A 24140-nucleotide genomic window follows, 5' to 3' on the forward strand; every position below is an offset into this window, starting at 1 on the left:
GATCAGAGGGGGGGCTCTTGCGCTGTGCTGTGGTGGGGCCGGCGGGGCGGGCCGGGCGCGGCCGTGCCGAGCGGCGCTGGGCGGGGAGGATGCGCGGCCGCCCGCGGGGCGCTCGGCGCTGCTCGGGCTGCTCAGACAAAGGAGACGCGCACAGACACAGACACACACACACGCACACACACACACACACCCTGCACCGCGATACCTGCGGCTCCCCGCCCGCCGCTCGGGCCGGGCCGGGAGCAGGGAGCCTCCATCCCTCGGGAGGAGGAAGGCACCGAGCAAACTTCGGGATTGCGAGCGGCAGAACCGGCGCTGGGATGAGATGGGATACGAGGCGACCCGGCTTGTGTTGCTGCTCGCGTCTGGCCTCGCGCTGCTCCCCGTGCGGGCACCCCCTCTTTCGCTTGCTCCCAAGGAACCATTTCCAGCCCCGCTCCGATCATCCTGACCCGCTGCTGGGGCTTTACAATTAAATGCCCTCCCCGCAGCGTGACATGTTACACATCGGTCAGTCGGGGACCCGGTTCTGGATCCAAAGGTCTCAGGGCCAGCACCTCAACATGGACACTGCCTTTGCCCTCCAGAGCCTGCAGCTGAGGGTCACAGGCCTGAATTTGAGTGCTGGAGAATTAAATTTCCCACTGGATTTATGGGCCTGCTTTCAGGGGAAATCCCGATTCCACTCAAGTTGTTAGGATTTTGCCTCCGGCTCCTACGCCCACAACACAGAATTAAACATGAGATTAAATATTTGCATGTGCTGAGCAACCAAGAAGCCATAAAGAAGCACATCTAATGGTCCTTGCATCAGGATTTTTGCCAAACTAGTTTCAGCTCAGTTCCCTGGTCTGAATTACCACATAGCATAAACAGTCCAGGCAGTTCAGGAGAAGAGGCAGCAACAGGCAGGAGCTGGCATGGGAGCAAACAGCAACACAGCCCTTGTGACACCAGCATCCACACTGAGATGGGTCACTCAAGTTTAAGTAATAAAATACAGTCAAACTTCAAACGTATTCACAGGCGACTGCTGATAAAGCCACGTGAATCGTGTGATTATGCCCCTTCCTTATTTTTAATATAGTAAATATCCATTCCTTGTTTGTACCCCTGTCCTCTTGCCAAGTCAAATTCAAATGATGGGTAGGTGATGGTATTCTCCCCATCCTGCTCACCCACCATGCCAGGAGCGAAGCATTTCCTTGCAGCACACAATGGGGCTCCCCAGAAGGCGATGGGGTGTGCTCAGCCCGTCTGCTCAGGTTTCTCTCTCCCCTCATTGTGTTCGTACACAACCAGGAGCAGGAGCAGACGAAAGCTGAGGCACGAAAGGCATGTGCCTAAGGCCTTGGCTTTCAGAATCACAAGGTAATATCAGAATCCAATGTTTTCTGGAGGAGAAAAGAAGGGGGGGATGCATGTCTCATGACAGGCCTACAAAGGAGAGCTTTTAACTGCGAAGCAAGGATAGCTGACACGACTACAGCCGTGATACACTTGGCCTCCAGCAGCAGCAGGAGAACAGGTGACATCCGGAAGGAAGACGCCTGGTCCCACACCTGCCTGTGGGCAGACCAAGTCTCCACTAGCCCAGTTCCATGTGTAACCTGGCTCACACTTGTTTGTCCCTCCGGCCTTTTGGCTCCGTAATCCAGACAGGAGAAAAAAATAACTTGTGACATCCCCCAAGGACAATCCAGCAGTCACACCACAGTGAAATGTCATTCACAGCAAATTAAATCATGACAGAGATCATCCTACTCCTCTCATCTGCGACGCATCCCAGCTCTCCTGATGTTTGCACTGGCCTCTCCGGGCTGCAGCAGGTCCCCAAGTGTATCCCACCCCAGCCCTCGCCCCACAGCCAGCCCTGTGTGTCCAGGCTGCCACTTGCAGCAGCACCACAAGTGACAAATGAGCTCTAATTACGAAGCCTGCGTTAGGAGGGAAGACACACACATGCCAAGAATATCCTGGAATGATTTCCAAACGCTAGGTAAACTTTGCTGAGATGGTGTTTAAAAAAAATGAGATAGGATATGATATAAAATAGCAAATTGGGAATCAGTGTGGGGGAAACAACACAATAGAATAAACTTTTCTGATTATAATTGCTCTCAAAAAACCTCATCCTGTACAAGAGCAGCTAACCATTCAAAGGAATATTTAATACACAGAGAGGACTATTAAGAGAGCATTTTCCAGCTCAATTCTTTCAGCTTGTCTACACCAGAGAACACTAAATTACAACAAATAGTGAGCAACCCTTGTGTGAACAGCATCTAGTTACCCAGCCTGGTGGAGTTTACAACAGCTTTGAACACAAAATAAGCAGCAGTGCCCCTAGTCCTGCCTGTAGTAGCAGAACTGTGTCCATACTTCAGCTTTGCGTGATGCAGTTCAGTAATAAATAACATCCTTAATTACCCTGCTGAATGAGCCGTAGTGAAAACTGCATGAAAACAGACAGTACCTTCTATTTTGAACTGTTGCTTTGATTGCACCTCACCTGAAGTCATATATAAGTCTCATCAATATCATAATCTTCTCCACAGAAACCAATTATGTTGTCACAAACTGAGACAATAACCTCAAGCGAAGAATAAACAGCAGGAGCAGATGAGTGCCAAAGAACCAGATTTTATTCTCATGCAAATATCCTTAAGTAGTAAAACCAAGATGGGAGAGGACGACTACAACCCCAGTGCTGTACTCACTCACTCCTGAGCATCTCTTGTACCAACAGACTTTAGCTGCTGCTTCCAGTGCTAAACAAGATCTGTTTTCATATTACACACTGGAGTTTATGATTCACACTATGAAGTGAAATAAAGTTTTTTATGTGGCACAAACACACCTTTAATTTATCCTTCCTTTGAAACTTTTTATGCACCTTTATGGAATATTATATCTAGCTGGTATTAGAAAAAATATTTACATGGAAACAATCAGACAAACAACCTCAAACTGGTTTATATGCAAGTCCTTGAAAAACGATCTTGTGATTTGAGCTGCTGCAGCTTTCTGCAGGCCAGCACATATGTTTTTGAAAAGGAAACCCACTGAGATGTTTATGAATCACGATTATTGACCTGTATCAGAATAAGAGAGTTACCCAGTAGCTTTCTAAGGTTCATTGTTTTGGTGTAAGTGTCCATTCACATGAAATATGATCTTAACTGTTGGGCCTGGGCAAATTTCATGACACTTTTCTCAAGAGTTCTAACCAATATTTCAGTTGTATTCTCAACACTAGCAGTGACAGTCTGACAACCTAAATATCCATGATCTTACTACTTTCTGCTATCTACTTCATCTGAACTATGACATAAGAGTTGTCATCAGATGCACTGAGTATCCATCACAATCTCGTCAATAAATGGTCTGATTGATCAACCATAGATCAAATAAAGCAACTCAAGATGAAATAATATTGATTGCTCCCTCCATGCCATGCCTACAGCTCATGCTTTCCTTAACCAGTATCCAGGAGAAGCAAAGGCAGCAAGGGTTGTACAGCCTCCTCCTGAAGGATGACAACCACAGGTTATTCCAGGGCAGTAGAGGAGCAGCACCCAAAACAGGTGAGTAACACACTCACTCCATCTCCCATATACCTTAAAAACAAACAACCCCCCTCCAAACCCCAACACCCTGTCATCTTAAAAAAGTAGTAAGACTGAAGAATGGTGAAACATGGACTCCATCTACAATACAAGACAGGCTCTTCTCTACAGGAAGAGCCGTGGCATGACTGGGACAATCCACTGGGAAATTAGGGAAATCCTGCCATGCTTCCTTCTCCCACAGAACCTGATGGCACAGAGTGTTTCCACAGCACAGCTTGTGTCTCCAAGAGCCATGTTCTGTCAGTAAACGCAAGAACTAGTGAAGGAGGTTCCTAAGAAGATAAGACCAGTGACTGCCGTGCTGTGGAGGAACATGCAAATAGATGTGGCTGAGAGAGTGGATTAACCGGAATACGTAACCTGCTTTGCTGCCAGTGGCTCAAAGTGCTCTGGCACACAGCACAGAACTCTGGGAGAGTCAGTTGTGTCCAACGTGTGGGCAGCAGCCTGAAAATCCAGAGACCAAACCCAAATGGATGGTGAGCAAAGGAAAAGCTGAAGTGCAGTTTGCCTCATGAGGGCTCACTGTTGTCACCTACAAACTTGACTTGGATTTGTAGGGAAACATCCAGGACTAACAACCAAACCACACTAGGCTAAGACTCACAGCTGCTTCGCTTTTATTGGAATTTATCCATATATTTTATTTGTTGTTTTCAAAAAGGAGAGCACTCCTGTCCCTCTTCTGTCTGGTCCAGTGCTTACAGGAAAGTCATGAAGTTGAAACAAGCCCTCATTTATATTCTCAGCAGAGTTTAATTTCAGTGTGCTGTGGAACTAAAGGAAGCCATCTTCTCGGGGACAGAACATACAATTCAATTTTGTTCTGAAAAGTGCACGCAGGATTAATGTCCATAATTGCACAGCACATACTGTGGGATGACAAACGCCTTCCCTGTTGCTCTGCCAATGTGCTTCGATCCAGAAACTAAACTATTAAGTTTCAGATACGAAACTCAAAGCTTGGATGGTTTTAATGTTGGGGTGGGGGAGAACACAAGGATGCTGGAATTCTTAAGCCAGGTTCAAACCTTAGTGTTTTGTCTGGTTTTGTTGGCCAAGGTAGGCAAGCTCCTGGGGATAAAATTTGAGATCTGTCAACTCATTTCACACATATTATCTAAGACAAAGGTCTTAAGACTATGGTAGTTCTCATCAGCACTTTTGCTGTCATGAAATAAAGAGAAAGCTGCTGCCATGAAAAATGGCAGTCAAGGCGTAGTTGGGAAAAATTTGTGTTACTGAATATTCGTGCCTATGGAAGAAGAATGACAATGGGGAAGAAAACATAAATCTTCTCGTGTGATACGCGGAGCACAACAGTTGGAAAACAGAGATGTCTGTTCATTTTTTTTCCAATCCATTTAGATTTCTACTCAGAGTCAAAATGGCTCTAATTTACCTGTTTGATGTATTAATCACATAAAGGCATTGGTCAGATTTCAAAGCAAGTGGCTGAGAGCTGATAAGAAGTGAAAATATTAAGTCAAAGATGGAAGATTAAGAAGGTGCTCATTCAAGTCCTTGCTATTTATAATTACTCCCTGAAGGGACACAATATTTCAAGTACTGCCTCTTGAGGTGAGAAATAATCTGTCAAGTCACCAGGCAAAGCTTTTAGAAAAATACTGAGGCAATAGGCAGAAGCTCTTTCGTAGAATCACAGAAAGGGTTGGGTTGGAAGGGACCTTCTAGACTGTAGTTCCAGCCCCCCTGGGCACGTTACATATGATACACATCCAGAAAACCCTGAAACTCCTCGGGTCTGCAGGAATTACCACAGAATGAATTTATCTGGAGGACTAATGTTTGTAAGAGACTGAAACAGTGCTCAAAAAAATAAACAGGTCAGGCAAGGAGCTGCTTTCCTCGGCAGCGCTGCCCCGGGAAAGCAGACGCTTGACAGGAACTCCCAGTAGCTTCAACAGCTTTCCCTCCTTTGCACAGTGCCCCAAGTAGTCTTTGGTTCTGGTGCATCAGGTTTTTTTTCCTGCTCTCAAGTGTAGTCAGCAGGGAAAGGCCTTAGTTTCACAGGCACATAGTTACTGTGGGAAGTCCCCTAAAAAAAAATATCCCCCAAACCTCAGCTATGTGCTTTTGTTTCTTAATAGATTTGTCAGGAGCCAGAACTGGGGTATCTTTCTGAATACAGTTCAGCTTTCTCCTACTACATGGCATCTACTATCCTACAGTGTAAAAGAACACAAGTTATTTAAAATTATTTAAATCACTGATTCCAATCAGTAAAGAGAAAAACAAATTTAAATTGATTTAAATCCTCATTTTCTTTTGTACTTAAGTTATTTTCTGGGAGAAAAGTAATTATTGGCATCTGATAACTACCAAGAAATGTCTGATTTGTAGTCGATTATGAACTTTATAATCAGGACTTTTTATCAACAAAAAGGATTCACAATACACACATATTTGTATATGCAAATCTCCTTACAGACTACTGGCATTTAAAATTGTTGTTGACACCAAGCAGAGTTCAGGCTCTGCTGTGTGAGATCACTTCAAACACCTTTAAGCTGGTGCCTGCCAAGAATGAAATGTGACAGTTTAAATCCCCTTTCTGCTCCTGCCCCACTTGGAATGACTGATGGAAAACTTATTTGAATCTCAACCAGAAAAATACATCCTACAATTTACATAGAATTGTTTTGCTCTCTATCTGCCTATATCTTTTTTTATCCTTCCCAGATTTTTTTCCAACACTAGATAGACTCAATTTTTACTTTCATTCTTAAGTGCTAGTTTTTAATTGTCAGTATTTGCTTTCTGATACATTTGTATTCCCACAGGAAGTACCCTGAGTAGATCTCCAAGGACTGGTCTGTCCTAGGGAATTTGGCAGAGTTTTCCCACTGCTGCTCTAAGGAATGTTGCTTTCCTGGTGGTAGCCCCCGGGCAGGCTCCTGAAGCTGAGGCTGGTTTGATGTTGTGCCATTTCTACGTGCTCAGATCTGTTTCAGACACTGCTCTGGTTAAAACACTAATTGCTGTAACGAGTCCCTCACTGCTCCTGCTTCTCTGGGTGGAGCTGGCCCAGCGATAGCTATGGCAGGAATTCTTAGTAAGCAAGCAAGTAAAAACTGGAAGTACTTATTCAAAGGTTTTCAGGAATGTTCTTTGTCCACCTCGCACCTCTCCCCCCCGAACTGAAGGAAAACCTGATGTAAAACGATGCTCAACACTTCTGAAAAATCACACTGGTTTCAAGTCAATCCAAACACTCCATTCTATGCTTTTCCCCCCTAATTTCTGCACACAATCAAATTTATTGTGTCCGCTGATTCTTAGTCCATTTAGGTACTATTTCTTAAGTTTGATCTAATGCATAATGTTGCATAAAATTGGAGCCATAATAAAGGAGCTCTGTTATTAAAAACTGGTAAATCTTCTCTTCTCAGCATTTTTAATGTGAAATACCGTGAAAAGGGAAACAGGTTCATTGCTGGAAAATGGCAGCAGACATGTGAAAGTGCACAAGGACATCTGTGGGCTCCATATCTGGAGATGATGGCTAATCCAACTGCCTTTTACTATTTAAAATACAAGTTATTTCTAAGAATCTGCCACCCTTTTCACCACAGCTGTCTACTGGTTTCCTTGTGTGCTGTTTGGTTCAGACTCTGAACAATGATCAGAAATCTTATTTCCAGCTAAACCTATTTATGGCATGTTTATATTCCCTTCTTCCCATGCCAACATTGTCCATTAGCTTAAATAACTCTTTTCCTGCCCCGATGTTTACACTCCCTGAAGTACTTACACAACAATCATCTCCCCCTTCAACTTCACCGAGCCAGGCTGAACCAGGCATGTCCTTCTGGTCTCTGCTCTTAAACATCACATCTTGAATATCATATGTGGTTGTGGAATCCCAGATTCACCCTCACCTCAAAACTACCTGTAATGGAACTAGAATAGAGTGAGAAAAATACTCCAACAAATAATATGGTTTGTGTACCAGAAAAGATTGAACTTACTTGTGGTTTTCACCTTGGGAGTAGGGAAAAAAAATACTGAGACACTGTAACAGGGACATAAAAAATCCTTGACAGCCCGGAGATGAACAGAGACCTCATTCAGATTTCTCAAAATGCATGATACAGAGGGCATGAAGTGTATTTATGATATTAAAGGACACATCTGAAACAACATAAGGAAGTACTTATCTACACAGAGCTTTATTAAACCGCGGGGGACGCTGCCACAGGATGCTGTGGAGATCAAAAAGATCAACAGGTTCCACAAATTATTAGGTAAATTCACAGAGGGGAAAAAATTCTACCAGGGGACACTGAGCAGAAAAGATGAAGATACAATCTTCCAGCTTAACGGGGAAGATAAGCAGAGGGAAGAGCTCTGTATTCCTGCTTTGTTCCTACGCCTCTTTAAATTGCTGTGACTGAGCACCACCAAAACAGGACTTGGTGCTACAGGGACTGTGGGCTGATGGAGCACGACTTTCCTCAGCCACAGTAATCAGCCTCTTCTCTGCCCTTCACAGATTATTCATACGAGTTATCCTTATTTTTCAGATCCATGGATGCATCTGTAGAATTCTGCAAAAAGATTTCTAGTAAAAATAAAGGGGTAAAAACTAAACTGCTGTAGGACAGAACTCACTAATGAGTGGAATCACATGCTGCCACCCCAGAAGGTCCCTTTCAATGCTGTGCCCACCCATGACCACCCCCCACAGCAAAAAACCCAGCCTGAGGGATGTCTTTTTTTCCCCCCTCCCCCCAGATTATCACTTTTTCTGCCTGGTTTTCATGCCCTGATACAGAGCTATAAATGTTATTTATGTTGCCAATTGCAGGGAAGGGTGTGTTTAAAAAAAGCATAATCCAATTAAAATTTCAGTTTGTGGTCTTTACTAATTAATAGTACTCCTTTAACTAAGAATATTACCGTTTCATTATTATACTTAAGTCTCTTCTCTTAAAATCAAGAGGTAAAAACTACACAGAGAAATGGTATGAACAGGCATCAGAGAAAAAGCCCCATATTACAGCATTTTCTACCAGCTACTGAAAATTACAGCTCCATCTCCTGCTCACAGCCAGACCTGTATATATTTGGACACTCACTATCATTACAAATGCAGTGGCTTTAGGTTTGTGCCAGGTAAGAAAGATGAGAATCCAGCTCACAGTCTGCATTTCTAACTCTTCACAGAACAAGAGAGTCCAAACATATTTTAGTTCTTTATAGCTGCTCTTCATAGACAACTAAAGATCTTTATCACAATAAAAACAGAAGGCACTGCCACAGAGTGTAATTACATGCTGCTGGAGTTGACTGTTGTCCTCCAGAAATAGGAAATGGGTTGAAAAATGCTGTTTCTGCTTGGGCCATATTCTGAGTTCCTTAAATGAAATGCTATCCCTAATCCCTGGGAAGAAAAATGGGAACTTTGGAACGCTGGCAACTCCTGAGAGTGGGCTTCTAGATTGGGCACCAGTGATCAATCGGCCATGAGTCGCCACAGTGGAAGATCAGGTTTAGGCCCTGCTCTCTGTTCACACCATCCAAAAGTTCTTGTCCCAGAGATGGGGGAGAATTTAGTTAGGATGTTTTCTTACTCCTCTTTAGTTGCTTAAGAACCCAGTATTTCAAGGCATCATACCCTGTGGAGCCCTTCCTTTCGGACAGCAGACCACCATCGCATGGCAGGATTCGGTCAAAGGCTGGACTTGATCCCGCAGGTCTTTGCCAACCTTAATGATTGTAACCCCCCCAGACAACACTGAGCCCTGCACTAAGAGGGGACATTCACTGCTGCACAGCCCCCAGCATAGGAATGGGATCCACAGCTGCATCCGTGCTGGCAGCCAGCAGGGAATCGCTGGGAATGCCTAGTCTGCTGCCCAGTCTGAAGGTACATGAACTGTCAGTCAGCCATCAGGACAAGCAGGTTTCAAATATCCACTTGGTCCCACAATGCTGATTCCTTGAACAGGCCTAAATTAGGACTGTTGCAGATACCTTAAGATCCCTGGCACTGGACTGTTTTCTCTTACTCTATAGCTAAAAGAAAAAGGCAGGTTCTTGCTTCTTCTGAAAGAGATTTTCAAAAAGGGGGGAAAAAAACTCCAAGGTGCCTAAAGGAATGTAATTATTATGGTAAATAATTATCGAAGCACAAACGACTCAAAATAGCTCCATAAAGATGAGTAAATATGATCTGAAGAGGTGCCTATGAATCACACACCATGTCTCTATTACCATAAAATAATAATGGTTCACACACTTTACTGAAAAACTTTGCACTGAAGATGCCGCAGATCTTTACAAACATTAATTTCACCTCCCAGCCCCCCAGATGGGAAGCCCCATCTCCATCTGGAAAAGCTCAGGGAGCAGCAACGTGCCATTCACCTCCTGCGACACCAGGTGCTGCAGCAGAGCTGGGAGCAGACGCAGACCCCGGCCTCCCATTTTGTGCACTAACCACAACATCATCAAATGTCACCCAGCTATTTCATCTCCTCACTAAACCATGGCTGATTATTACTTCTGTTTCTTTTCCCAGTGAGTAATTTCCTTTGTCAGGGGTAGCCACGGCCCTAAATGCCTTTGGAAAAGGTGCACAGGAGTGAGGCAGCACAGTGGGGCCACAGCACACGGATGGGCCTTCCCTGTCCTGAGTTAAATGTCCTGCCCATTACACCTTATCCTCTGTGCAGTGGGATTTGAGGTGAATGGACACATTTCTTCCCTAAACCCCAGCATGTTCCAGGCTTCAAGCAGCTGTTCTCTAGCGCAGAGCTGTGCCTGCTGCTGGCACATCACACGAACAACACATTACAAAAACTGTAACTCAGCTTTAAAGGGAAATATTATTTGCTGCTTCAAAAATCATTCAGACTATCAAAGGCATGTTCTTTCAAAAGCAAGTCAACATAACTAAGCTTACCCTTCCACAAGTTGGGTTATTCACATAGTCACTCCCTGTCCCTGTTCCAGGGATCTTTGGCTTCAGTCAGAGTTCTCTCCCTCTGCTTTTCTCAGTACTTGTCTCTCTCCTAATCCTGCTCTCTCACCATTTCTAGTCTCTTCCCCTCCTTTCTTTACAGTCATTTCCATTTTCTTTGAAATGTTTTGGCATTTAATGCTGGCTTTATTCTTCCTTCTCCATCTGCTGCTCTTGTCTTTCTAAATCTCTTCTGGAGCCTTCTCTTGGGTGAAAGCAAGAACCATGTTTTCCCTTTACTGCCTCTTCTTTCTGGATTTCAGTTCCCTTCTTTTTCTTTATCTTGGAATCAGACAATCGCCCTCTCCCTGGAAGCCCCACAGGAGCTGGTACTGTGCTGTGTTGGATCTCCTGCTCCCTTTGAACACAAGGATCTCAGGGAAGGCACTGTGAAGTATCTGCCATTTCTCCTATAAACTACAAAAGACTGCAGAAAGCAAAATTACTGGTAGGTTTTACTCCCCTGCCTTGTGCTTGTGGAATCTTCTGGCCATGGAGACTTGCTCCACCAGCTACAATTCACTTTTCAAGGGAGTTTCCCCCTCCCTATGGGTTTTTCTTCTCTGTAAAATCTTCAATTTAATTATCAGGGCTTACAGGGAACAAAGGAGAAATAACCAAGCTTAACTACTAACACTGCTTTTACACAAATCTCCCCTACATTGTCTTGCCCACAGATTTTAATTTGGGACTCAAAGGCTCAACTCTAAGACATCTTTTCCCAGCCTGTTCACTTGGCCTCTGTTCCCAGGAAAGGAAATAGCTGCAACATGGAAGATGACAAGGACATTTGCAATTAGAAGCCCAACAACAAATTCCTCTTTGATAACACCAGCCCTATCTGCACGTGTACCTCTCAACTAAAATGTAAGACATAACACGAACTGATCACAGACCAAGCAAAACAAATATGAAGAGAATGGTGAAAGGATTTCTTCTATTTATTTTTTTTTTTATTTCCAAATTTCAACCTAAAGCTTGACTTTCTGTGGAAGTTTTCCTCTCATTTGTTATTAACTGATGTGTTTGTTTGTCATTGTCTTAGCACTGGAAATGATGCCTTCTAGAAGCTTTTGCTTTCAGAAAGGCTAAAGAAAAGTTAAAAAACCCCTTGCAGCCAGCAAGAGGGATTTTGCAAAGAGGGATAAGTTTTAAGTCACAAAAATTACAAATCTTTTACAGTTGCAGTTATGTTGCCAGTACACAGAAATAAAATAGAATAAATGAAGCATTTATCAAGGATTCCAAAATAAAGTGAACAAGAACATTAGCAAATGCCAAAGCTTATAAAAGCCTCAAAGCACCAAGATCCTCCCTTCCATCACAAGCTCAAAAGAAAGTCAGTTGTTTCTTAGTTTTATTATAAAATAACCTTTCCTCTGGTCACAGAAGTTTTGCTTTATTCAATGCCTAGATACACTGACCGAGGAATGAACAGCAGCCATCAAAACAGTGGAGTGGAGAATCCCACACCTGTTTCTCAAGGTTCTCCACTGTTGTTTCTAGACAAATAAATGTTTTAAACACAGAGCATGTTCCCATGGATTTATTACAGGCTAAACGGGAAATATGTCTTTAACAAGATACAAGTTATCTGAAATGTGCTGAGCTAAAACCCAAAAAGAAACCAAGAAGGAACATGATGTGCTCATCCTGCCCCACTCTCCTCTGGCAGTTGCATGTTTATGGTCTCCTACTTCCCATCTGAAAACAGCAAATTCTCGTGGCTACATGTGGTTTAGATGCAAAGCCAGGAGAAGTGCACCAGCACAGAAAGCGAGAACTGAGCGAATTATTTCCCCTGATAATTATTTGAAAGGTATCTGCAATGAAAACAACAACAGATTTTCACTTTGAAGCCTGATTTAAGCTGACCGACCCTTTCAGCATTTCTAAAGAAATAATGGATTATAAAACTAATTCAGTGAAAAATGAACGCAAAAATAGAAGCGATGAGACATCTTCTAAATAAGCAAAGCTGCTTTTACAGCATGCTGAATAACTGGAGTGTGGTAAACATACCACTGTTATAAATAACATCCAGCCTTTTGACATTATTCTTTAGTTAATTATTTCAAATTCTTTATAGCATTAACAAAGCAAACCTCACCGTTGTCTTGCAAAGTGAAAATAATTACTCCAATATATAAGAGGAAAAATTAAGATATAAGGACAGAAAACAACCCTTCAAAGTTACAGTGGCACATTGTACAGAGAATTCAGGAAGTCTCATAGTGTAAGGGAAAAACCATCCTTTCATTCAGAAGAAACTGTTCACTAAATGACTGGTTTGTAGCATTTACACACCATTTAATTTTACACAAAATGCATCCACATTTTTAGATTTCACCATAACTACTAAATGACCAGTGATCAAAGTTTTATACTGACAAGTAAGGCCCAAACAAATCCTTTTTAAATGGAAACTCTAATGATTTCTCCCTGCTGAGGCACTTTCTTGTTCTGCTTCAAGACCTAATCATAAACCCATTAAAAAATAACATTTTTTGTTAAAAATCCTAGAAACTGCCAATGGATCATAGACAGCACTTTGTCAGATTATAGATCAATAAACACCAGACCACAACAATAATTAGTAAGTAATTGTATCTCATTACCTTTGGGGTCTTCTTGGGCCAGCTGACCACAGGGACACCCGAAATGGCAAGATTTTGGTCATCATCAGCATGTTCCTTCAGTATATTCTGTTGCAAATGAAAAGGCCTTTATTAACCAGAGAAACAACTGGAGAGTGCAGAGACCTCACAGAGGACAACACTCCACTCTGATGACAGACAGAGAAGATCTCTGCAAGTTACTTTTGCTTCCAAACTTCCAACTCACACTGAAACTCTCGCACCTGTCATTAACATTCAAGATGTGAAACTTCTTGTAAAACAGGCAGCAAAATCATCCATCAGCCACCTCAGATGGTACAGACTTCTTTAATACTGGTGTGTCCAAGACCAGTGTCTTACTACTATCACCTCTCTCTTTAAACTCCAGCTCACTAAATCCCAACCAAACCCACGACTGACACCTTCTCTCCTGACCAAGTCTACAAAAGGTCCGAGAATCACCAAAGCTCTGCCGCTGTTATTTCAGCAGTCACAGGGGATCAGTGTGTAGTTTAGAGCAATCCTCAGATGCCTGAACATTCAGGTAAGCCAAGATATACAAGTGTGCTCTGTAACCTTTCATCTTTTTGCACGTGACAATCCAAGAGAACTCTCATTCCCACAACCCTTCCTTCCCCACTGACGGGCAGGCCAGAGCTGCTGGAATCCAGTTCCCTTTATGTGATCAGGTGAGGCATTCAGGTTCCTGAGCGTTCACTAGGAAAGGATCTGACTCTAGACAGTGCAGTATTAAGGGAAAAAAGATTGGTCTGCCCTCCCTTCCACCCCCACCAAACCCTTTTGCTTTGCTGCACTGTTCTAGAAATCTCGTGAGTGGGCTGCACTGGCTGACACAGCTCCCACTGTGAATCACTCCCATGACCAGTAACTCAACACAGAGGTGGTAAAACACTCTGTTTAAGTGTACTCAGTTGTGCAGCTGGGAACAGTCCATGCTCACTTCCCATGACTCCCTACGTGCTCACTAACTTAACTGCAAAGCTCTTCATCTGGTGGCTGAAAAAAGAAGAAATGAAAACAAAAAATGAGTCGGAAGGAGGATTCTGCTGTGCTGCTGAAAACTGGAGCCCAAATCAGCACTAACAGGTTAAAGGCAAAAGAAAAAAATGCTCAGTAGAACAAACAAGAATTGCAGGTTGGATATTGCCTCAACAGAATATTTAGGAGATAACCCTAATGAAGTTCAATGGTGCTGCTCCCAAGTATATGAAAAAAGCTTAATTAGCCAACAACAGGCACCAGGCTCTGTCAGTCCCCAGTGCAGAGCTCTAGTAATTAGAAATTTCACACACTATACAAAAAGAGCTTAAAATACAGTAATTGTTTTAATAGGAAGTGCACTTGAATTCATCTGTAATCATCCAACTAAAGCCCAGGGTACGATGGCATGTTCCAGTCCCCAAGAGCCTGCGTTTGGATGAGTGTCCCTGGGGCTGGCTTTCTCCCTGGAGCTCAGACAACCTGTCACACTCAGCCCAATTCCCCAGCCTGTGCTTAAACGAGAGCTGTGTTACTAATGAAGAGCACAGCACCAGCACAGCACTGCTCCCTCAGACACATCACACCAGCGAGGCTGCTCTGGGCACTGGTTAGGCCGAAAGCAGCACCGGTGACCAAAATAAGCAATACCAGTACAAGCCCAGGTTATCAGCCTGGTGCTGGGGCTGCACTCAGGGGTTTGCAAAGGTCAGGAGTAAAACCCAGCTTGCCCCACCCTGGTTGTGATGCAGAGTCTGTGTTGAACCTGCCACCCTGTGCTCCTCCAGTGCCACACCCACCAACTCTTACCTGTGGACTAATCACTGGCATATTAACTCCTGGGGGTTAAGTGAGCACCTCTTTGCTCATGTCCTTTTTATTTTGAGAGGGATCACTGCATTAACTGAACTGTGACCACATTCTGAAAGTTAGTTTTCCATCCCAAAAACAGAGAGGATTTTGTAATCTCATTGCAAAACCAGAAAATCTCCAGAACAAGGCAGCGCTTGAGAGCCATATAAACAAAGGACAAATTAATTCCCTTTTGATTTTGCTGCTCTTAGATTTGAAAGCCTGTAAGACAGAAAACCTTAACGTTTCCACTAACGACTGTCAGAGACTCAGAGTTCAATAGAAAGCAGAGTATATTCCAAGAACTTGGCAAGGTAATGAAGGTTTCTTGTTATCATATGTATCACGTGAAAATATTATCCAAGGAGAAATGTAAAACTATGGCAGCTTATCATCTCAGGCAGCTGAAAACAACGGCTGTCTGCGCAGCAGAGCCACAGTTGCACTGACTGGAGCGTCAAGTGTCAGAGCACAACAGGCTGGAGGAGGCAGATTTTTGTTCACCTGCTTAAAAACAAGGGGAAAAAAAAGAAGATAAAGAAAAGCCATGGGGCTCCAGTTAGAGAAACAACATGATGCTCCTCCAGCACATGGCAGCCCCATTCATTACACTTGAGGGCTGTGGTGACAACAGCAGGTATGGAGGAAAAAAGCTGATTAACTATGTAAGAATTCAGCTTAGCCATTAATTTCAAAAGCACAGCAAGGAACGACTCCCCTGAAATGCATTCAGTAGAGGGAGTTTTTTTTCCTGTCATCAGGATGAGAAAGGGGGTAAGATTTCTTGGCAAGAAAAAGTAAGAACATATTTCAGTAGATATCATCTGTCTTGCACAAGAATCTTCTCCTGCTGCCAAGGAGTTGCGGATATTTGACAAACTCTGTTCTTCAAACTGAGTTTCTTCTGCCCTAATGGACTTGCACAGGCCCTTCTGGAGAAGGGCAGCGTTTTTGCTTTGAAGTGGGGAAGCTCTGTGGCATTATGAGGAGGCAGATCTCAAAAATCCTGTGCCCCAACAGCACAAAGGAATTCCCATCCTGCTGGCAACACACAGAAACATGTGTGGAAATCAGAGGCTGCACATGGGCAAGGATCCCTGGCAGTGTGTTTAGTGTGGGCTGCACACTGCCATGATCAAAGGTCTGCTCAGCCCTACCTGCCCTGTGATGTGGGGTGCAAACTACACCAAAGAGTATGATGGTTACCTCTCCGTTCTCTTCTCCATGCATGAGCCCACCCCAGCTGCATCTTTGATACACTGAAATACTGGCTGGTAGCTAAATATGAAGTGGAGAAGCCACATGATGAAACTCCTCCAATCCCCCAGGCCACCATCTAAGTACAGTTACCTCTCAGTGACTTTTTTTCCTGCCTCTCTTTCTCATCCTACTCAAAAGTATCTCAGTAGGTACTTTTCTAACAGGTCAGCTGAGATTTAATTTTTAATTTGAGAGCTGGAGTTGTTGCACTACTTATACTTCATTTCAGGGCACGTATATTTGGCAAACAAGGTGTGACTGAGGCTGCACGTGCCTCCAACAGTATCAGCACCAACAAGGATGTGAGGACAACGGCAGCAGTGACTTCTGGCTGCTCCCCCTGCCCACAACTGCAGTGCCAGGCCCTCTGTACTTCTGCAGCTGGGCCAGCTGAGCACTCCCAGGGAGGGAATCTTCATCTGTCCAGCCCTTTCCCCTCACATTCCTGCTCACACAGTGACTCCACGGACACTTGGATAGAGTGTTGCACCTCCTCGGCCGATGGCTCGGATGCATCTGCCATGGAGTGAACGCTGCTTTGGGAATCTCTGTGGAGGCCTCTGAGAAGCTCCTGTGGTGCTTAATGCAGGACTCAGGCAATGCAGTGCCAGCAGGGATTTAAATCCTTGTTTGAGCTCAGGGAAGGACTGACCTGCTCCCCAAGTCAGGCTGTTACACTCTGCCCAGAAGCCTCCCTGGTGCTGCTGCACTCCATCGATCACGGTGATAAATGGGTTCTCAATCTGCAGAGGCAGCAGTTGGCACTTCTGGATTGCTGTGTCCCCACCAGACAGCTGCAGTTAGTTTGGAGCTCAGATGATGTGCAAGGAATTTACACAGGCTTAGTTTAGTTTTCAGTCTCCCTTCTCATAAGGAAAATAAATTACTTTACTGCAAAAAGTCTCACCTACTTGACATTAAATAGCTGTAGTTGTATTTACCACTAAGAGCAGTAATCCAGTCACCCATCCTTTACTATATTGTGGCTCAGCTGGCAGAGCATGGATTCTTTGTGAGCTACCCCGATTAGTTCTGTGAAACTTCACATCACTGAATAAAATGGTTTCCTTTCTCCAGTTTAACTACCCATATCCTGTTTTCTGAAAACATTAATTATCTTCCTGAAGCACAAAGACAGACTTGAATGTCATACAGAAAAGTTCCAGAGTGTATTTCATTAAGAAATAAAAGTGCTACAATAAACACAGATTTATTTTCTTCAGGAAGAAACTTGTTTAAGACTTTCCAAGCAGACCAAGAGCTTTCAGACTTTGTCAGAGCATGTTCTTGCTATGCATTTGTTAAAAATAACTCTCAAATGGGTGCACTAAAAGGGTACTTTTAATAGGATGCATTATTAATACATCACATGCCCAAAAGTTGGGTTGCCCATGAAACAAACCTTGTGAGTACAGCCAAATACAGTCCCAGCATGGATCATCTGCACAGCCTCTGCAGGATTCCTACCTCCATTCAGTCCCACAGATGACTGATGCTCTGGATATTCATCAGGGTGAGGTAAAGGGGCCAGGCTTTTGCTCACTCCACTGCTGATGCTATCAGCAAAACCCCCTCGTTATTATCTGTTCAGCTTGGAAAACTAGTAGCAAAGTAAGAGGGAACATGATTCAGTGGTCAAGGAGATAAATACCATTCTGGAAAAATGGACTGTATTTCTTCCTCTGCCATTATGTCTCTATGTGGCACAGGGCAAAATCTTTTAAATCAAGTTTCCACAGGCAGTCATGAATTGTGTGTTCCTGCTCTTCCTCACTCCTGGCTTGGGATCTGGATGCTAAAGATCAGAACTTCTCTGCAGAAACGTTAAGCAATTACAGTTTCACTATAATTACACTTATCTTTTGCAGGTATCATTGTTAAATAACACTCACTTTTCTGAAAATCCCATCCGTGGCACGAAAAGCCAGTAGCCAAAATTATGGTCGCTTTTATCCTGATCTCTTTGCAACCCAGTTCCCTCCCTGTGATAACAGCAGCTCATCCATTACCCCGTGTGAAGCACAGGATGAGGATCCCTGGGAACCCCAAGGGAACATTCACTCCCTGTGTTCAGCTCGGAGGCTGAACAGAGGGATGTACCTGACACACACAGAAGAGCAAGGATGGAATGAAATACTGAATAGCTGCATCCTTACACCAAGGAACATGGGAATCTTGCAAGGACCATTATGCTGGATGTATGCTCAGGGGCTCAAATCTGTCACTTGGCAGCTCCTCCATCTTCTGAAGGTGGAAGCTCTAAACATACACTGACACACGTGGGTCTGGTTATTTTTTTTGAAAGTAAATAAACTCAATAAAACAAATTTCCTGCTCCAAGGAGATTGGATGCTTTGGCTCCACTATGCTGATCTCTACCATGTCAGTGAACACAGTGGTGGAAAGGAGTGATGGGTTGTTGTCCCAGAAGTAGATGGGAATGGGACACACCTTGTCAGTGGCTGCCTCAGACAATTTGCTGAGGAGCAAAGAGAAGACCTGTGCTGGAACGCTGGACTCCCCTTCGGGCCTGAGAGGAAATGTATTCAAGCAATCCCTGACCTGAGTACAACTGCTCCAATTCCTTCAGAGCACCTGGGAAGTGGATTGTGCACCCGTAGGGAGTAATGGAGGAAGCAGAATATATGGGCTTTAATGAATTTACTATGCTGTACTAACTCTCACTCTGAAAATTGAGGGCTGACTTAAATGTGGGCCAATATTGTAAAAAAGATGGCTAAGAAAATTCTTTAACTGTTCTTTAGACACTGTTCAAGTAGATGTTTGAGTTAATAAGGTTTTAAAAAGGTCTTGCTCTGACTGATCTGTCACAGACTCGTCAAACATACAGAGGTGATTTCAGGGAAAACAATTTTGCAGCATCCACGGTGTTTAGATGTGGTCATGGGCTCTTTAACCATCAGGGAACCATCAATATCCAGATGTTGGGATACATTCTGATGGTTACAGTGTGTGCTGGCAAGGGGAGAAAGTTTAGAAGCAGGATGTTATCAAAGGAGATGGAACATCAAGGTTGTAACTCTGCAAGATGCACACAATAAACTGGCAGGTGCCCACTTCATACCAGTTAAAGCACAGTATCACCAAAAAGGTGATATGGGCTTTTTTTAAAATGTCCATTTGCAGTTCTCCATTTCTGTAGTCAGTGAATCCACTGCTCTGGAGAGGAGTAAGAAAACAGATACTCCCACACGGAGCTTTAAACCAGATTCCCATATGGTACCTTGCCGTGCTCTAGGAAGATGTCTCAGCACACTGGAGTATGTCATCAAAAGAGGGAGCATGAGCACACTGAACATCTGCAGCAGTTATTAGGTGTTGTATCCCTCCCTGGATTTCACTTATTTTTAAATGAAAATTGGTCTGTGCATTAAGCTTGGAGAAGCAACACTACCATTCTGCTTCACTACAAACTCAACTCCTGGTCTTGAAGCTTCATTTTGATTTCCTGTTAGAAGATGACTGATCCCAAAGCAAGCCAGTGAATCCACAGCCACAACTTTGGGCACGTGTCCACTTTCATGTACAAAGTGGTTGATTTGACAAGAAGATAATTTCTGAGCTCTTGTGGCTTCCCAAAACGAGTGCTGTGTATCACACTTCCAAGCTCCAAGACCATGGAATACGGTTTCACTGCACATGTTCAGCCTTCTCTAACTGGCTTTGAGCCCTTCTAAGCAGCTGTTACACTACTTGCACTAAAAAAGTACAGGCTTCCCATTTACCACATAAACATGTATTTTCCCCTCAGATTGTGTCTTACAGAGCATTTCTGTACAGAAAATATGTAGCTGAAGACCCCTACTGTACACAGACTAAAAATATAAAAAGAAGTTGTGTCACTAGTGAGCACTCCCTCCTCACACCATCTCCAAAAGCTGTATATTGTACCAGTGGAGAATAATTATCAACCTATAGAGGGCAATGGAGGAAAGGAAAATGAAAAAGGTGAAAGTAAAAAAAAGCAACAGGGAGTGTTAGACAATCTATCTTCTGAACTGCACTCCAGTATTTACATTTAGCATGTGTCAGCTAACGAGGTGTAAGCCAGGAAGACGGTAGAGCAAAAGGGGCAGATTATGACTATAATGATAAACAGACTTTTTGAAGTATAGTATTTACACGTGGGACGTAACAAGTGCTGAACTATGAGAGGATTTAAACTTCTGGCCACTGCTCTGACAGTCAGAAGGGCCTGTCACTTCAATCAGGCTGCAAACAGCCACCTCCCGGAGCAGGGATGGCTTTGGGTAGAGGGATGATCTCCCTCTCCGTGGCACAAGCAGCCTGACAGGAGCTGGTCACTACGCACCAGCTGCCACCCCTCTGAGGCACAACTTTGCTTTCTGTTCTCCTGCTGACTCCTGTGCCTGCAGAATACATTTTGTGTGGCTCAGCAAGCCATGACACCCACCTTCATGTCCTCTAGGAGAGCCTGCGGGTCTTCGATGCCTTCCGGAACACACTTCTTGTTCTCTGGGAGAGATTCAAGCTTTTCCACCAGGGCTTTTAAACCCTTCAGTTCAAATTCTGTGAGGTGAGTCCATTTGGTTGAAACTTCTGTAGCTGGAGACCCCGTGGGTGTTTTGGGATAGTCCGTGGGGGTCGTTGATTTTACGCTGTCATCTGACTCGTTGGACAAAGTTCTTTTTAGGTACCTCATTACTGTGGCTTTTTGTTTCCTTCCTGCAGCCTCCTTCCCTTCTGAGTGTGTGCTGTTGGGTGAGGAGGAGCCATCCACCAAGGATTTGGAGTTCTTATCCAAGCTGTCATCCTTCTCCTCCTGGAGATGGGCATCACAAGATTCTTCATCCATGTCTAACCACGAATCTGATGAATAGCTGTCTGTGCTGCGTTTTCTTTTTGCATCTGAAAGTTAGAAAAAGAATGCTGAGTTTTTACCCACTGTAACTCGCAGCTGAAACACTTCTGTACCACTGGGGCCAGGTGCTGCCTATTTCAAAGGCCAGTGGAGAATGGTCTAGTGAGTATGTGACAGGAATGGGCTTTATTCAGCTGATTTTATTTTTTTTTCTTGGGGGGGTGTTTGTTTGTCTGTTTTAATGCTGGTTTTCATTAACATCTACTCAGTTCAAATGACTGGGAAACATTTAGGGAAAAATTATGCTTTCTTCAAAGCTTCAGTCCTCTATGCCTTCAATTAAGAGTAGGCAGAGCTCTTAAGTCACACACAATTAATTTTCCCACAAATCCGAAGGAGACCAGATTCGGCAGCTTTGCAGCTTTAAGAGGAGAGTGAGCACAGAAGGAGGAGGGGGAAATGATGGGAGAAAGCACGTTAAAATGCTGTACATCATCATTCTTACAGGAACCCTGCACAGCACAAAATCAACTCCTCAATACTTTTCCTCTCTGCAAGCAACTAACTGTTGATAAAACAAGAACCCCCAGTTGTTAGTGCATGAATACTCATTGCTCTTCTGAGACAGGATTTCAATTGCGCTTATTTTACAGACAACAAGACAAAACACACTCAGACTGTCACAATTACATGCCACTGGTTTTCTTAATGCCATCTCTGATACACTGTACGTACTTCTCAGGAAAATTTAAAGGCAAGTTTCTGAGTCTAACTAAAGTACTATTAATCTTAATTTCCCCCTAAAAATCCCAATTGTTACCCAACTGTGTAATCAAGCAGTGAAAGCAATGTAAGAAACCAGTGGCCACGGTTCCCTCAAGCACACATCTTTTCTTATTTATTAGGCACAATTTCCTCCACTAAGTGAACAACAGTGAATGTAGGCTAGCAACAGCAGGAATTTCTGTGGAAAATACAGTTAACACTGGCAGCACCCAGTTAAGTCAATGTGAATTTTATTACTGGCTGAAATGGGTACGAGATCAAGCTGCAAACAAAAACACTGCGAAGGAAACAGAAGTCACAGAGAAAGAGTGAGCGAACAATTAATGAAAAGTTCCTTTCACAGCTTCCACGCTCTGCAGTGCAGTAGCTTTGGATTAGGGCAGTGTGAATCATGCTTAAGGAAGGATTAACTGGACATTAACGAAAAAGCTCAGCATCCGGTTGTTTAACAGGGAGGTTCAAAACAAATGCTGGAGCCCAGTTCCAAGCTGGAAGTTCTCTGATCACAGAGAACTCCTTGTCTCGTGCAGAGTTTGTACCATCATGTTACAAAATATACATGTTACTTGTCAGCTGGGTACCAGAGATGCAACAGGCAGTGGCAGGGTGTCTGAGGGCAGTTTGCCCAGCCTGCCTGGCTGCTCAGCTCTGCAGTTGCAAATAAGGACCCTGCAAGGCCAGGTCAGCTCTGTGTGTTACTGCCCCAGAGATCTGAGTTGGCCACTTCACATTCTCAGGGCTGTAAAAATCCAGCATCTCTGTCCAGTCCACGCCTTTTGTAACATTTGCATTTTTCCTCAAAACCAAAACGGGCATAAAATGACTCCTGAAAGGCAAGTTTAAGCTGAAATGGCAGTCACAGAAAAGACCAGCTACCAGCAAGGCTGATTGCAGCCAAATCCAGCTCCATCCACAGGGCAGAGGAACTTGCTCCCTGGAACCCTCCAAAAGAGCCTCCTCATGAAGTACAGAACAGATTATTTTGTGTGCTGAGGTGGTGGCATCAACACTCCAAAGCAGCTCCTCCTCTCTGCTCTGTGCTAATACACCCCCATGCTTCTCTTAGAAAAATAAACAGGATTAGAAAATATCTTAACCAGAACATTTAAAACCCACTCTGTTATCCAACTTTTATTTCACACTGTTTTTTCCTTTGTCCACAGTAGCAAGCACACAGACCCACCTCAAAGGCTACATAATCAGCTTATGTCATTCTCCCATTTTACAACTGAGGAAACAGATGCTTGGGAGAAAGCACGATTTGCTCATTGTCACACATCAAATCTAGGGAAAAACCAGGAATCAGAATCCAGGCTCTCGGATCCAGGGCTGGAGCCCCTTCTCTAAGCCACACAGCCTTGGTGAGCTGCTTTACAACTGAGTGAAGCACAAAGCCCAGCCTAGATGGGAGAAAATGCCATGATCTGGCATCAAACAGGAGAGGGTGAAAGCAGATAACACATCCCTCTGCTACCAGGACAGTGTCATTAACAGAAATTGGTATAAATCTGCACAAAGAAAATCATGTTTCTGTCCTCCTGTGCTGTGGCTCTGCTGAACAGGAACTAATGGCTGTAACTGGGGCAAATCACAAGCATAAATAAGGCCTAAAGAAAGCGAGGGGGATCACGTTGTGGAGGTGTGAATAATTTACTCCAAGCAATGCTCTGGTGCTACCAGAAAACAGCTTTCAAGAGCGATCTCCACTTTTTGTCTCTTGCTCTAATCTGTGGAAACAAAAGGCAGGAGAGGAGGGAACACCACGGGCATACTGGGGGCCTATTCCCATGAGAAACAAGCCCGCGGAGGGGGGCCTGCAATTCCGTTCTGCCAGCTGCCACCGCTTCCCTGCCACCGGCTGTCTGCGCGAGGCAGCCTGCGCCGCTACACCTGGGGATGGACACACAAACCACTCCAATCCATCCTCAAAACGAACCAGGGCCCTGCTCTCAGCAAGCCTGGCACCTACCTGATGCCTTGGCTGATTTCACCTCTGGGGACAGGGTTGGCTGTTAACCTGGAGTGTACCAGGCTATTCTGGAGCACCGGGGGATTACAGTGCTGGTGCACCAGCAGATTAAGAGCAGGCTGCTTTCAAAGCACAACTGTCTGCTACTGCTGCTAATCTAAAAAAAAAAAAAAAAAGGCACTAACGGAATCAA

At 44.0% G+C, this 24140-nt stretch overlaps 1 protein-coding gene across 8 annotated transcripts in view; it reads right to left on the bottom strand.

Moving 5' to 3' along the window:
• The window catches only part of KDM2B (lysine demethylase 2B), a 116424-nt gene that overhangs the window by 25984 nt on the left and 66300 nt on the right, over positions 1–24140 (bottom strand). For all 8 annotated transcript variants that reach the window (XM_027651969.1, XM_027651972.1, XM_027651966.1 and 5 more), the window contains 2 exons: positions 20785–21239; positions 13239–13325 (listed from right to left, as the gene is read on the bottom strand). In XM_027651969.1, the coding sequence (XP_027507770.1) occupies positions 13239–13325; positions 20785–21239 (542 nt within the window). The remainder of the gene's footprint in view (positions 1–13238; positions 13326–20784; positions 21240–24140) is intronic.

The sequence above is a fragment of the Corapipo altera genome, unplaced genomic scaffold, assembly GCF_003945725.1.
Source record: "Corapipo altera isolate COAL_440 unplaced genomic scaffold, ASM394572v1 67, whole genome shotgun sequence".
Classification (NCBI taxonomy): Eukaryota; Metazoa; Chordata; class Aves; order Passeriformes; family Pipridae; genus Corapipo; species Corapipo altera.